The 16,537-nt window shown below is 40.5% G+C and overlaps 2 protein-coding genes across 2 annotated transcripts; both read right to left on the bottom strand.

Moving 5' to 3' along the window:
• Window positions 1-1,712: 1,712 nt before the first annotated feature.
• On the bottom strand, window positions 1,713-3,523 carry LOC104111856 (probable calcium-binding protein CML16). Its single transcript, XM_009621649.4, has 2 exons — window positions 2,871-3,523; window positions 1,713-2,130 (listed from the first exon to the last, which is right to left on the bottom strand). The coding sequence occupies exon 1, from the start codon at window positions 3,376-3,378 to the stop codon at window positions 2,893-2,895; it is 486 nt and encodes a 161-aa protein (XP_009619944.1). The 5' UTR covers window positions 3,379-3,523; the 3' UTR covers window positions 1,713-2,130; window positions 2,871-2,892.
• Window positions 3,524-14,951: 11,428 nt separating this feature from the next.
• On the bottom strand, window positions 14,952-15,815 carry LOC138909509 (uncharacterized). The gene has a single exon (XM_070200713.1). The coding sequence runs from the start codon at window positions 15,813-15,815 to the stop codon at window positions 14,952-14,954; it is 864 nt and encodes a 287-aa protein (XP_070056814.1).
• Between the last annotated feature and the right edge of the window lie 722 nt (window positions 15,816-16,537).

Below are 16,537 nucleotides of genomic sequence, written 5' to 3'. Positions count from 1 at the left end.
TTAGGCCCGATGGGCCTATCAAAGCTATTTTTGCTCATGAGTCCCCGGTTGCTCTGACCTCGGTCACTTCTCCTTTCATTTGTTATAGAATTTTGCCCGGACCCACTACTTCTTCGGTCTCCATTATACGGCTGGTACCGATCCCTGTTTGGTCTCGGTTCACGATCGATGTCTTTCTTGACTCTGTCGATATTTCTGATGGGATAAACAGACCCCGAAGGGCCCCCGAGTTGATCATCTTCCACTCTGATCTTCGATTGATACCGGTTATGCACGTCAGCCCAAGTAACGTCCAGATATTCTATCAGGGTTTTTTTAACTGCTGTGAAGCCACTGAGCTTCGAACATTGAGCCCTTGGGTGAAATCCTGAACAGCCCAATCATCAGCGACCGGTGGCAGGTCCATTCATTTCATTTGAAAACGGGACACGAACTCTCTGAGAATATCATTATCCTTCTGTTTTACTTTGAAAGGGTCCGATTTTCTAGTCTCGACCTTGATGGCCCCGGCGTGCGCTTTCACGAAAGAATCCGCAGGCATAGAAAATAAATCAATAGAATTAGAAGGTAAGTTGTGATACCATATCATAGCCCCTTTTGACAGTGTCTCCCCGAACTTCTTCAACATGACAGACTCGATCTCATCATCCTCCAAGTCATTCCCTTTGATGGCACATGTGTAAGAGGTTACATGCTCATTTGGGTCGGTCGTTCCGTTATACTTAGCAATCTCGGGCATGCGGAATTTCTTAGGGATTAGATTCGGAGCCGCGCTCGGGGGAAAAGGTTATTGCATGAACTTCTTGGAATCTAGGCCTTTCAATATTGGCGGTGCTCCTCGGATCTAGTCTACCCTGGAATTGTAAGTTTCCACCTTTTTGTCATTAGCTTCGATTTTCTTCTCCCCTGATTCTATCCGTTTTGTCAGCTCTTCGAGCATCTTTATGATCTTGGGGTTAGCCCCTGATTTATGTTCATTTTACCTTTCTGCGACCGGTTCATCCCTGCGCGTGACTTCCTGGGGTGGATCGGGTTCAACCCTGCTCGGTGCACGGCTTTGGTTCTGTAACTAAGCTATCGCTGCATGTTGAGCCTGCAACATTTCGAAGATCACCCGTAAACTGATCCTGTCTTATCCAATGTTTTATGTGTTTTGAGTTGCCAATCGTGCTCCACCGCGAATGCTATTCTCGGGGTCGGTAGGCAAATTTGCATCGATAGCCACATGTGAATTAACATCAATTGGGCCCGCGACAGGAATTCCGATTGGATCAACATGCGACACCTCATCATCGGGCGCTATGTTGTTATTTTCCCCTTCATGGCCGAACTCATTGTCCACATGTAGGGGTGTTGCTGATTGAGGGTTTGACATTTTGTGTTTTAATCTAAAATTAAAGACACTTCAAAGAACAAGCGTAAAGTAGTGTGTGTTATGGAAATTTGTATCAAATAACCACTATTATCCTTAGCCCCACGGTGGGCGCCAAATTGTTTACCCTCAAAATCGGATAACAATTGAATTTTTAAGTGGTTTTAAGGATACGTGATCTAACATGATACAAAACGATAAATCAGATTGCAATTGAAATAAGTAATGGAAAAGTAAATGCTAACCACACAAGTTGAACAGTCTTAGCCTTGGAAGGTTAGCCACCCTCGAGCCAAAAGTGCTTTTTGATTGATATCAGAACAGAACAACAAGAGAATAATAAGAACTTAAAGAGAATAATAATATATTACTTTGGGATACGTGTTACAATGTGTTGAATGAATTATCAGACCCCCTTTTTATAGTAGATGAGTTATACTCTAGGTACATTTCCATAAAAGGTAAAAATCTCTTGATTCGCTGATTGCCAGCTCCTTACTGATACGTGCCGAGATTCCCGTCGCAATATCTGACCGGTCACAGATATTTCGGTCTTCTGTTAGTTATCTCAACAATGTTTCTCCGAACTCGTTTGAGGCTAAGGTTGACACCGGACTCACTGTTCCTCGAAGGCAGGCATTCCGACCCCGGATTTTAGCTCGGAGGAACTCGAAGTCGATGTTCAGTCCTTGGTTGCTACGTTCCAAGCCTAATCTACCAAGTTGTAGGCGAGCTCGATTTTGACCGTATACATGATTCTAATAAAAGTTAAGTGACAGTGTTAGGCATTGAATAATAATATAATTATACCTCAATTCTAAACAAGTTGAAATACAATATTATGTTTGAAATCGAACAATGGTTCGAAATATTTCAAGTACAAAAAAAGAAAGAACTTCACGTCATTAACATTTAAAAAATTTAAGCTAGTTTTGGCATCATCCAGAAAGAAGAATATCTCGCCTGGCACAGAACTGACACAAAAAAAATCCTGATTCCACAGTCAATAAAGAAAAAGATAAGTGTCTTGCACTTTTCATGCATATATAGTACCATTCAGTTTCCAATTAAAGAAGTGCCTTTCATAGATGACAATAATATGAAGACATAACATGCCAATATAATAGTTACAAGAGTTAAAAAAGACATTACAATTTCATCAATTGTCCCTATCCTCCTTAATTCAAATACATCTAGGCTCGCGTAACCTCAATACAACCTTCTTTCTACGCCGAATACATCGACAGTCCTTAAACTTGTCAGTATATTTCATTTAGATGTAAAAGGGGACATATAGAATCCTATAATCTAACCTTAAAAAACACAAAAGCTAAAATTAAAAAATCGTAAGCATAAAAATACAATACATTTGTCTATTAAACCGAGTCAATATCATCCAAATCTGTCAACAATCCATCAACAAAAGATTCATTTAATTTAACGTTAATGATGCCATGTTGGATGAAAATGACACGAAAGACCACCTTATAAAACGTACCGAAAATTATTTATACCACCGTTTAAGAGACAGTTAGGCCAAGAAAATCAGTAGCAGATTTTCCAAGAATATTAGCAAACTCATTGAAACTTATTACACCATCTCCATTCGTATCAGCTTCTTGCATGAGATTCGACAATTCTCGGTACGTTAAAGGATGACCCATTTTGGCCATTTGTCCGGCGAGTTCAGCGGCGGTAATGTATCCGTTACCGTCGCGATCGAACGACCGGAAAAGTTCCATGAGCTGATCTTGATTCATTAAAATATCTTCATTCATATCAGGCATTATGGCATTTACGAGTTCGTCGAATTCGATGGATCCGTTGCCATTGTGGTCTATTTTGGCGAGTAATGCGTGGAGTTGATCGCCGCTGGGTTTGAGGCCGAGAGAGCGGAGAAGGGCGGCGAGTTCTAGTTGTGTTAGGCTGCCGTCGCCGTCGAGGTCGAAACGCATGAATATGTCTTTTAGCTGTTTGAGTTGATCAGATTTTAGAGTAGTCATCATTATGAAAAGGAGGAAGAAGAAAAAGAAGGAATGAAATGGTGGAAGTTTTTGGTTATGGAGATTGTTTTGGGGTGGGGGGTAGAATCGGTGGAGGAAAGAGAAAGGAGAAACGGTAAAAGGAAACGGAGGAAAACAAGAATTAGTGAAGGAAAGAGAAATGAAGGATTGAGGGTGAGGGGGAGTACGGGGATGGGTTACAGGAATTGTAGGATATTTCAACTTTCAATTTAGAGGTTAGTGTTCTCTAATAGTATTATTATCATAGCAAGATATCAAAACAAAATTTTTATATTTAACCAAGGGAGAAGGTATACAATTTCGACTATTTTTTCAATTAGACACCTAAACTTTATAAGGGTCCTATTACCCTTATACTAGTTTGAAGTGATAAACTTCTGCCGTTTTTTCAACTAGACACCTAAACTTTATAAGGGTCCTATTACCCGTTATACTAGTTTGAAGTGATATGAATATCACCTTTTAGGCTGATGTGGCGTGGGTGGTATTTGCACTTTCCAACCAGCGCGTGGACGGTTCCCAAATCAGCATATTTGACAATTTTTGAATTTTTTTTTTGCATTATATTCTTTTTATATTTTTTTCTTTTTCTTTTTCTTCTTTTTTCTTTCTTCCCCCCTAAAACCATTTCCAGCACCTCTACCGTTGGTACCGCTTCTCCTCCGCCATTTCCACCACCTATTTTTTTCCTTTTTATTTTTGTTCTCTAATCCCCCAAATAAGAGCTCTGCGATAATAGAGTTCTAATTCCTTCATTAACATTCACAACCCCCACCTCTACCAGTAAACTACCATCTTCTTCTCCTCCATGTTATTTCTCCTCTTTCGGCGATCGAGAAATTCAAAGCAAGGCTCTCGCTCTTTCCCTCAGTTAGATTATCATGACAACCCTAAATATTTTCCTTCTTCATTATATTTGTTGTGTAGTTGCTGCTACTTTACCTGAAAACGCAGCCATAAAAGCAGAGTTGTAGCAGAAACAGACACAAATCAGGTGGCGGAGCAATGACTTGGTGGTGGAAGTAGTTTGTAGATGGATGCTGGTTGAAGGTGCATGGTTATGGAAATGGGCGAAATGTTATGTGAAAGAATTCTTGTGGGATTGTTAGTCTTTGTCTTTCGGTGTGGACAACTGGTAGAGAAAGGGTTGTGGAGTTGGGGAGGGGGCTGGAGAAGAGAAGAGGGGGGAGGGGGTTCTTTTGAGAAAATGATAAAAAGGAAAAGAAAATTATGTGTCAAACAACGATTGGTGCATGATAAGCACAACACGTCTAAAATTTGGAGTTGGTCAAAAAGGTTGTAGTAATACCACTTCAAAAATATTTAAGGGGGTATTAGGACCCTTGCATAGTTCTAGTGTCTTTTTGAAAAAACGTTTCTAGTTCAATGGGTAATTATGTATTATCCCTTTAACCAAATATAAATGTGTACATCCGTATCCTTTCAGAGGAATCCTTTTACAATACTATATCTCTATATCTTCTCCTAACAAAGCTAGTCATGTTATACATTGCCTAAAATAGGAAAATTTTTCAGCTGTTCTATCAAGTTCTTCCATTTACTCCTTTGTTGGCCTTTGATATGCAGCTGCAAGAAAATCTCTCTAACCCTCCGTGCATATGCAGTATGTTATTTTTGAAAGCTTCGCATATTCTTCTCTATCCATGTATAGTAGACTGTTGCTACAAATAAAATACCACAACGCGAGCTCTAGGTCTGCTATTGTTGGTTCTCTTAGTTAGCTATTGTACTTCCTTGTCCCAGCTTTCAATCGAGTGCTTTTCTCCCATCCAGTCTAAAAATGTAGCCCATATTGATTTAGCATACTCACACTCGAAGAATAGATGATTTAGAGTTTCTTCCCTATGACTGGTACATAACACACAATCACTTAGAGCATCTATATTCTATTTTTTTAATCGATCAACTATTCCGAGTCTTTTGATAGAGAGTTAACCACAATATGAATTGATGACTTGATATAGTGTCAACTCCCAGCACTAGTCTCTTCCATGGGATCTTTTGGAACGGTGGCATTGTAGATATATACAACTGCTTAATGTTGAATTTCCCTTGCTTACAATACTCATTAAAATTTCCAGAAGTATCCACATCACCAAACCACTCTCTTGTATCAAATACCTTCAGAATAAGCCAACAAGCTTGTTTTGGAGTTGTCATTGTGAATTAATTTCTCCTCTTTATATAGAAGCTATGAATCTATTTTACCCATAAGATGTCCTTTTTGGCATTGATAGCCTAGATTCCCATGGTATTAAGGCTCTTTTTGATGGTTCATTATTTTTCGTCCATAAGAATGTCCTACACGCAATGAAAACCATGTGTATTATCTTCTTTGGTAGTAAGAAAACTTGTGCCCAATATGTTTGCATTTCAAATAGGACACTCTTCATCAACTGCAATCGACCATTATATGATAGAAACTTAGTAGTCCATCACTTAATTCGTGCAATGATTCTCTCCACAAGTGGCATACATTGATGCATGGATAGTTTTTTAGTTGACATTGGCATCCCCAGATATTTGAAAGGGAAGTCCCCCATTGCAAAATGCATTTATGATAGAATTGAGGCCTTAAATTCATCTGTAATCCCAGCCACATAGAATGAGCTTTTTTCCATATTCGCTTTTAGTCCAAACACAGCAGAGAAATGATGGAATTCCTGAAGAATCAATTGTATTGAAGTTATGTCTGCTCTGCAACACATGACAAAACATATATGAGAAATCTTCATCCTGGCACACCATGGATGGTAATTGAAGTCTGGGATTTGTTCAAGAGTCTTCAAACTTCGATTGAGATACTCCATTACCAAAATAAATAGATAGGGTGACATTGGGTCCCCCTTTTTTAATCCCTTTTTTGCTTGAAATTTAGGTGTCATACCTCCATTAAGCAGCAAATAGTAGCTAACAGTCGTGACACACTCCAATATCATATGGACAAACTTTGCAGGGATACCATACTCTAACAACACCATCTTTAGGAATGGCCATTCCACTGAATCATATACTTTTCTTATATCCACCTTTATTAGACAACTTGGTGATATACCTTTTTGTGTGTACCCTTTGACTAATTCATGAGCAAGAATGACATTGTCTAATATATTCCTCCCTTCAATGAAAGAAAATTATGCATGCCTCACTATGTGATCCACCGCTATTTTTAGTTTCCCTATTAGGATCTTGGCTATCACTTTGTACAAAGTGGTACCATATGCTATAGGCCGATACTCTTTAACATAAGTAGGACTTGTTACTTTTGGAACCAAAGTAACACTTGTACAGCTCACACTTTTTAACATCTCTCAATTTGTAAAGAACTCAAGAACTACTTCTGTAACTTCTGTTCTCGCAGTGTCCCAATGATGTTTAAAAAATTCAGCATGGTATCCATCGATGCCAGGGGCATTGTCATTGGGAAGCTATTTGATTATATGATAGACTTCTTATTTATTACCTACTGGAGGTCCCTTGTAGTTGTTCTTTGTTCAGGCATGGTCCAAGTCTTGTAATGTTGACATCCAAACATGGTAGTTAATCTGCACACTTCCCCAATAGAGCTTGAAAGAAATGCACTAACTCTCGTTCAACAAGCTTAGGTTAAGTGAGTCTTACTCCTTGCTCATTACATATATAAGCTATTCTGTTTCTAGCTTGTCGGGCTTTCCTTTGACCATTGAATAATTTTGAGTTAGAGTCCCTAGCTTGAACCCAAGTGGCTCGAGACTTCTGTCTTAACACTTGTTCATGTACACCTTTCCATTTTTTTATCTGTATTAAGAGCTTCTTTTCTTCAATGATCAATTGATTGTTGAACAAATCTATACTTAAAGCTTCTTGCACTCCTTTCAATTCATCTCTTAGTGGATTTAACTTTCTTTTCAAGGAGGAGAATTCTCTATTCATATGCTTAGTACTGTGTTCCAGCAATTGTAATTTCCTTCATACTTAGTACATGGTATATCCAGCTATAGGTTGTCCCCAAGTCAGTTGTACAGCCTCTTTGAAAGATTGTTGTTACATCACCACATTTAGAAATTTGAATGGTTTAGGCAATCTCTGCTTAGCTCTATCAGTATTTAGGAAGATTGGTGAATGGTCAGACACTCTAGGAGAGTCATAAAAGGCTTCAATAAAGACTACAACCTAGTACTGCTAACAAAAAGCTTCGGGATCGAAGAAGAGGCAGATCAAAATATGGTGCGGAAAAACTCAAATCGATATGAATGGAGAAAAATGAAAGCCATTTTCTCCAGGAGCACTGCGCTTTCCCTTGCCCAGGTTTTTGCCTTTATATAGCATAAACCTTTGAGGGTTACCAAAAGCCCAGTCAATGTTGCTATATATTTTCTCTGTTGCCTCCCTTTTATTACACCATGACCATTGGCACTCCTTCCTATTCAATTGTCTCAATCCCACATCTGTAACACAGCTTTGGAAATCCATTAATTCTGATTGATGGACTGGGTTCCCATTCAGTCTATCATTTACTGAAAATATTGTGTTGAAGTCACCCATCACCAGCCAAGGTTTAGTTATGTTGGTGTTGAGAGATCTCAAATGCTCCCACATGTCCTTCCTAGCTGAGATGGTGTTGTATCCATAAACATATGTCAACTCAAAAGTAAAATTTGGTCCCCTATCCTTGACATGACAGTAAACCATCTGGTAGATGGCCATAGTTATTTGTACAAACACCATATGAGCTTTCCAAAACACCCAAATTCTCCCCTTAGGTGCTGCAGAATAGTTTGTAAATATAGTCCATTCACCTTCAAATATTTTCCTTACTTTAGCCTCATTATTGTCTTTTACCTTTGTTTCAAGGCAACCCATTATAAAAACTCTATTCTTAAGCAGAACAACCTTGAGTTCCTTCTGCTTGAAGGGCTTATTTAGCTCTCTGATATTCCATGAGCACACTATCATGGGGGAAACTTATCAGAGGTATTGGCATCCGTTACTACCCTACTGGTAGTATTTTTCGTTTATATTCTCAAAGAGCTGAACTTGTTCTGTCTAAGTAATTTTTATATTTCTGCATCAGACATAGCTCCCTTCTGAGGCTCAATTCTTTGAGGTACTACTTTCAGCTTCCATTAGGCTAATCTTCCTTTCTCACTGATATGTGCCAAACCCACACCATAATTAAATAGAGAGGCAGTCGATGCAATAATAAACCCAACAAAGGTCGGGATCGAATCCACAGGGAGTTAGAATATGGGATTAGGTGTATATATAAGTTAATTGCAAGTTTTGGGTTTAATTATACTTCCGCAAGTTTGGGTTTGATTTCTACTTTTAACTTTACTCTAAAGATTGCAATAATTGAAACTAAGGACAATATTTTTGTTATTGTTGTTCAAATGTTTAAAGAGACTAGGTAGTGACTTCTACCTAGGTGGATATCTAACGGGTAGCAAAATTTAGGGCAAGCTTGATTAGTTGGGATTGTAATATAGCTATCACACCCGGGTACTCACTCTTTACCTCTCGGTAGTTTGAGTGATTTTACCCAGTTTGGCTTTCTCAAGTCCAAATGGGTATTCATGCAAATCAAGTGATATTAGCTCAAGTTGGGTATTACTATCTCTAGGTTTAACCCTTTAATTGGAGCTATCAATTTCTTGAGTTCACCCCAATTCCTTGTTAGCCTAGTTTTCCTAGACTTAGTCCCTCTTTCTCAAGTATAGACTAAGTCATAAAGGCATGAATCAATATTTACAACCATTAATTATTGAGTTCTAGTAAGAACTAGGCTAAATATCACTAACCCATTCACATTCAAGCCCTAAAATCAAATACCCATTAAATACCCACCGTAGGGTTGGGTCACAACCCTAGCTATGGGTTTATCTACTCATGAAAATAACAGAAATTAAAGATGAAATGAAGATAAAATCCATAATATTAATTTATGAAATGAAAATCTTAATGTTAAGAAGTGAATCTAGTACAAAATTTTCGAAAACAGAAAAGCCAGCCATCACACATGCTCATACAAAACATAACATAACCTAAAAATGACAAAGTTCTATTTATACTAAGCTAAAAATATCTGACAAAAATACCCTTGTGGAGGTTGTGCGACCGCGTAATTCTGATGTGGTCCGTGTTCTTCTCTTTTGGATCTGGGTTGAGCTGAACTTTTGCGGACCGCATAATTCTAAGAGCGGACGCGCTCCAGATTATACGGTCGCATAAAAGTGATGCGGTCAGCGTTCTTGAGTTTGGCTTGAAATCAACTCTCTGATTCTTCATCTTGTGGACCGCATAATTTTGATCATGGCCGCACAAGGGACTTCCGCGGCCGCACAATTCTGGTGCGGTCTGCACTTCTCTCTTTTTCTCAAGTTGTCAGCTCTCTGAATCTCAGTCATCGCAGTCCGCATAATTTCAATTGCGGCCGCACAGGGACTTTTGCGGCCGCACATTTCTGGTGCGGTTCGCGCTCATCACTTAGCCTAAAATCACACTCTCTGAATCTCCCTCTTGTGGACTGCATAATTATGATGCATCATGGCTTTCACAGCCACACAATATTTGTGCGGTCTGCACTTCAGACCTCTTTGCCCAGCCTTGGTTTTTGTTCAACTTTTGACTGCCTTGTGAGTTGATTTTGATTCCTTGGCTCATTTTGAACAATTCCTGCAAGCAAGCATATTTTATTAGTTTTCAGGAATACCTTCAAGTATTTTTGGCCTAAAATACAAGTAAAAGAGAGCAAATAATAGGTTAAAATCCCTGCTTATCAACTCCCCCAAACTTAAACGTTTGCTTGTCCTCAAGCAAATAAGGTAATTCCCACCTCCACTAGAAAAAAAAGGATATTTCAGCTTGCCTAACGTGAATCAATCATGCATCAATTGGGACTAACAATTACCCTCAACACAAATGAACTATCAACAACACCATGTTTTGACCTTTTGAGTACCATAGTTCATTTTCTTTGCCTTCCCTTTTCTTTATTTTTTTTGGTTATTTGTACCTTTTATCACTTTCACATTCCTCGTCTCTCCCCCAAACTTATGCTTTTGCCAATTGTATCAAAAATGCTAAGGAAAGATTCTGTGCCAAGAGAGGGTCATTATAAAATGGATAAAGGCTTGTAATATGGCTATTGAATGAAGAAGGGCTTCGGCTCAAAGGGGTTGACTAGGGATATCACATTGGTAGGCTACGGAAGCTTTCAAGTTTTAAATTGGATCAAGGAGAGTCTACAATCATTTCTCAAGTCGAGCTACACTTAGAATTTCGCCTAGACAAACATTCAGGGCAATTTCTAGACTTATTAGCACGAAACTTGGACTTGCAATTCAATACCTCACCTCTCAAGATGCTGGGTTGTTAAAGAGAACAAAGTCGAGGGCCCACAACAACCCTAGCTAAGATTAAAAATCACAAATGGCTCAAATAAACTACTCGATGATTATTTTAGTCAACACAAGAGTCTAAAGGTCACAACTAGAGCTATTATTTGCCAATCAACTTGTTTCTAACCATAAGGTCGAAGGTAAATATGTTAGTACCAAGTGAAGCCTGCTTGAGACACTTTTATTCATTACTACTATATATACAAAAACATAAAGAAAACAGACTCAATCCCTTATGAAGGTTATCACGTCATCCATCGTTGGGAAGAGCCACTTGGTTCACACAACATACACCTTTGGAAAGAACCGTGGCATTAAGAAAACCAAAGGCTTATTGTTCACACAAAACGTAAAAAAAAGCTAACAACTTAAAAATAAGCTACTAAAGTAAATAAGAATCTATGATACTAAGGAAAAACAACAAAAGAAGTTATGAAGTAAACTACGGATAGTAGACTGAATCTGTACAAAATGAAGTAAAGCGAATATATACATAATGGAAATGAATATATACATTGAATGGTAAGAATATATACATACCAAAAGTTAAAATAAAGATAAATAACGATAAAGAAAAATAGTATAATGGTTATTACATACCAAATGTCATCAAATCAAAATAGACCACCCCCCAAATGAAAAATAGCATTGTCCTCAATACTCATAACAAATAAGAACAGGAAAAAAGGGTAGAGAGTATAAAAAACTCCCTATGTGGTCTTTATCTGCATCGAGTCCTCAACATGGATGGGGTCCTCAGCATGCATGGGCTCATCAACACCCGCTGTATTCTCTAACTGGATCTCCACATCCTCTGACTGGTGGACTACGGGGTTGCTGAGCATCTGAATCAGCTCCTCAGTAGTGTGTGAAGTGGCAGTCGGCTCCTTAGACAGGCCGGCTGCTGCCTCTGATGCCCTGGGCACTGCTGCATGTGCTGCTGGACTGTCTCCTCCATGAGCAGGTCCAGTGGAATATCACTAGCAGAAGAAATCTTCTCAACCTCTTTGCTCAACTTCTCCACCGACTCCTTAGATGCATGAGTCTTCCACATCTTCTTTACCTGCTTCCCCAAATCCTTGACAATCCTCCCATGTGTATCAAGAGTCTCTCGGATCTTCTTCTGGTCGTCCAAAATCTTCTTCTGGTTGTCCAAAATCTTCTTTAAAGAGTCCTCTATTGATGGAGGTACCTGAAGCTCTGATGTGGCTGAAGACTGTGCTCCCACTGCACTGGATATGGTAGTCAGCTTTGTGGTAGCTACCTGCATCCAGTTGTTGAGACTGGATAGTGTCTGTGAAACCCGCAATACAGTCTGAGGGTAGGTAGAATATGTGGGCACTGACAGTGGCACTAAGAGGGATGGTCCGGAGGAAGGAGGAGACATGACAGCTGCTCCGGCAGAAGTACCGGCTGCTGTGGAAGGCTCGGCAACTGACCCGGTGGCCACTACCCCTGGCTCTTCAGACTGGCCAGTGGAGGTAGTGGCTTTACCCTTGAATTTAGGTTTGTCCGCTCCCTAGAGGTGGTACCATGAGAAAGGCTTTTTAGCCTTCACCTCCACATCAAAATGTCTCGTCTCTACCCCTTGGTCTTGGAAATACTCTGTGAGGAAGTTGGGGGTAAGGATACGATCTTTCTTCTTTCTGGAATGCATTGGAGATGTTGTAGGACATCAAGTTTCCTACACTAATAGGATAGCCTGCCATGATCAAAGCTACCAATACTTCCAGGGGGAGTGGAAGGACATTCTCATGCTGGCACGGGCCAAGACGGCTGCACACGAATGTTTCCCACCCTTTTGCTTCAAAGTTAAGGGTGGCTCTGATAATTTGAACTCCTGCTGTGAGCCATGCAGGTGTTGTCCCCGGAATAGCAAGTATCTCAGCTAGCCATGGGCGAACTGCACCACCCAAGGCTAGCTTCTCCAGGTATTGCACTGCCTTGACCTCCTCAAACCCTACATATCTATTCAGTGTGTGGCCATCAAACCGGAATTTCAAGTTCCGGACCTTCATCACCTTTGTACCCTTTTTGATGTGGGCAACATTGGCATAAAATTCCTTGACGAGGTATTCATTGGCATCTTGCAACCGGTCGGTGAACCATTTCCATCTTTTTCTCTCCGTAAATTGCTTTAGGACATTCAAATTGTGCTGGTTTAGGTCTTTGGTTATGAATCGTCGCTCAAGAGTGAGCGACCTTTGGGGCCACCATCCCCAAAATTTTGCATACGCCTTCTCACATACAAATCTATCAGCCTACACCTCTGGCTTCCTTGATCTAGCCAGGCCTCCTACAATTGTGTCACCCCATCTCCCGTCATCCGAGACCTCATCATCATCATCTAAATTAATTGAGGTAGCTGTAGTGGCAGGTGTTGTAGCAGGTGCGAAAGATGGTTCAGATGCCTGACTACCTCCCTCTGAGCCATCAGAAGAACTAGAGGAGGAGGTAGGTTCATTGACTAAACGGAGGCTATCGGGGAATTGTTGTGATTGTACCCCCAGTTGTGGTTGTACAGAATCCCCCTTAGAAGTTTACCGGGATGGGAGGTATTCACTGGTGTCTGAGGAGTCCGCAGCTGGTCTACTGAGAGTAGTCTTTTTGCCCAAGACTTTCTGGACTGATAGTGGCATGTTAGGTTTTCCTCTACCCCCGCCTCAGGAGGATTTTGCCTTCCTTTTGAAGTATCACCTCGACCATGAGAACGCACCATTGTCTTCAACAGACAAGTAGTGAAAGTCAGTTAGAATTGGGGTTCAACATGTGTTATTGAATTACAGTTGAAAAGAAAGACACTGCTTCTCAGAACATGACAGTGCAGACCGCACAAAAGTGAGTGCGGCCGCGGACTGCCCATCGCGGACCGCACAAAAATGAGTGCGGCCATATAATACCCATAGCGGACCGCACATAATTGAGTGCGGTCGCAAAGATCCCAGGTTCATACTACTGGTTCTCTGAAGTTATCTCAGCGCGGACCGCATACTTTTAAGTGCGGCCGCAAAAACTCATTGCGGACCGCGTAAAATCGAATGCGGCCGCATAATCGATTTGTTGTGTCTCTGAAGTTTAATTGTGCGGACCACACAAAATTGAGTGCGGCCGCAAAAACCAACCGCGGACCGCACAAAATTGAGTGCGACCGCACAAACTTAGCAATGACAAGTGCCTTCAACCTAGGGTATCGCGAACCGCACAATTGTATATGCGGCCGCATACCCTAGCGCGGACCGCACAAAAATGTGTGCGATCGCAAAATTCAAATCAGAGCGGCACTGAAGTACGATTAATACTAGGGTTTTCACTAATTAGGCATGATTTGTGGCAATTAAACAATAAAAGCTACTAACCCCAGCCCCTATTATGCATTCAAACACTACCCACATGCTTGTAAGCAAGAATTAAGCATCAATTTGATATTTTTTGGCATGAATCTAACTCTAGATAAAAAGAAAACTAAAACAAAGAGAAAATAAAAGAAAAAGATAAAATTAATTCATTGAAATCATCATACCAGTAATGAAATGTAGTAGGAAACCAACACTTGATGAATATGGGATGAGATTGAAAACAAGAAAGAGTGCACTGTGCTTTAGTCTAGCTTGAGAGGTCAGAGTGTGTAAAGTGTGAATAGTCTCAAAAAGTCCTATTTATACTCTGACCATGTTAGCCTACCGACTTACCTGAGTCTGGTCGCACAATTTTTGTGCAGTCCGCACTCTTTACCTTTTCTAACTCAGCAACTGATTCAGTTACGCGGTTCGCATAAAAATGGCTGCGGCCGCACAATCTGTGCAGTCCGAAAAATTTTGATCGCGTCCGCGAATCCTTAAGGGATTTTGTCAAGCCAAACTTCAAGAGGTTGCATTTTCCATCTTTCAGCTGTGCGACCGCACACAGAATTGTGCGGCTGCAAAGGGCTTGTGCGGTCCGCATAATTCTGGCACGGTCCGTACAATTTCACCACTTGGCCAATTTTTATATTGTTGATTTTCTGCACTGCACACCCAAATCCTGCATACACTTCACAACCAGTTAGTCCAAAACAATTCCTAATCTAACAAGAAAATCAAAAGAAAGAAAAACACATAGGTTGCCTCCCAAGAAGCGCCTGATTTAACGTCGCGACACAACACATGTTACCATAATTCATTTGAAATGGAGCAATGCCACAACATGGCCATCATCAATATTACCAAGGTAGTGCTTCACTCGGTGCCCATTGACTCTAAAGATCTCACCATTCTTAATTTTCAAATCAAGAGCACCAAAAGGAGTCACATGTATCACTTCAAAAGGACCACTCCACTTTGATTTAAGCTTTTTCGGAAACATACGTAACCGAGAGTTGAATAAAAGAATAAGGTCACCTTCTTTGAATTCTTTGTTCCGGATATACCTATCATGTAGGTACATCATCTTGTACTTATACAAGGACAAACTGGAGTAAGCATGGAACCGGAACTCATCAAGTTCATTCAATTGCTCCACCCGAAGATTGGCAGCTACATCCCACTCAAGGTTCAATTTATTGAATGCCCACATAGCCTTATGCTCTAATTCCACCAGAAGGTGACATGCTTTCCCAAACACCAACCGATACAGAGACATACCAATTGGAGTCTTGTAAGCTATTCTATAGGCCCACAGAGCATCGTCAATTTTCCTTGACCAATCAGTCCGATTTGCGTTGACAGTCTTGGATAGAATACTCTTGATCTCCCTGTTGGAGACTTCAACCTGTCCACTTGAATGGGGGTGATAGGGGGTCGACACTTTGTAAGTGACACCATACTTGGAGAGTAAAGTATCAAAAGCTTTGTTGTAAAAGTGTGATCCCCCATCACAAATGATGCCCCTTGGAGTACCAAACCTTGTGAATATGTTCTTCAAGAAAGCTAACACACTCCGAGCTTCATTGTTAGGCAAATCCACGACTTCAACCCATTTGGATACGTAATCTACAACTACCAATATATAGATGTTCCCACATGAGCTCACAAACAGGCCCATAAAATCAATGCCCCAAACATCAAAAATATCAATCTCCAGGATGGTGGTGAAAGGCGTCTCAATCCCACCGCCCCTTTGACATTCATCGCAATGCTTAACGAGATAACTAGCGTCCTTGTAAAGGGCAGGCCAATAGAATCCATAGCTTAGCACCTTTTGTAGCAGTTCTCACTCCACCATGGTAACCACCATATGGCGAAGAGTAGAAAGCTTCAAGAATACCTAATTGTTCTTCTTCTGGTACACATCTTCGGATAACACCATCAGTACAAATTTTGAAGAGAGATGGCTCATCCAAATAGTAGTCCAAGCAGTTCTGTTTGAGCTTCTTCCTTTGGTTTGAGGAGAACTCATTCGGAACAATGCCACTCATAAGATAGTTGGCTACATCGGCAAACCATGGCATCCCAGTCATAGAAATAGAAAGGAGTTGTTCGTCAGAAAATGAATCATAGATCTCAAGGCCATCATGTGGCCTCCCCTCCTCCTCCAATCGGGACAAGTGGTCCGCCACTTGATTCTCATTACCCTTTCGGTCTTGAATCTCTAGATCAAACTCATGCAATAGAAGCACCCACCGTATCAACCTTGCCTTAGAGTCTTTCTTGCTCATCAAATAACGAAGTGCCGCATGGTCGATGTGAACAATCACCTTTGTACCCATTAGGTACGGGCAGAACTTCTTCATAGCAAAGACAATGGCTAGGAGTTCTTTCTCGGTC

Source organism: Nicotiana tomentosiformis, chromosome 4, assembly GCF_000390325.3.
Source record: "Nicotiana tomentosiformis chromosome 4, ASM39032v3, whole genome shotgun sequence".
Lineage (NCBI taxonomy): Eukaryota > Viridiplantae > Streptophyta > Magnoliopsida > Solanales > Solanaceae > Nicotiana > Nicotiana tomentosiformis.
Note: the sequence above shows the minus strand (reverse complement) of the source record. Positions and strands in the feature narration are given on the sequence as shown.

What these genes read in the sequence shown, in the direction of transcription:
- LOC104111856 (XM_009621649.4), bottom strand. Translation starts at nt 3,378, where the DNA reads ATGATGACTACTCTAAAATCTGATCAACTCAAACAGCTAAAAGACATA.
- LOC138909509 (XM_070200713.1), bottom strand. Translation starts at nt 15,815, where the DNA reads ATGGGCCTGTTTGTGAGCTCATGTGGGAACATCTATATATTGGTAGTT.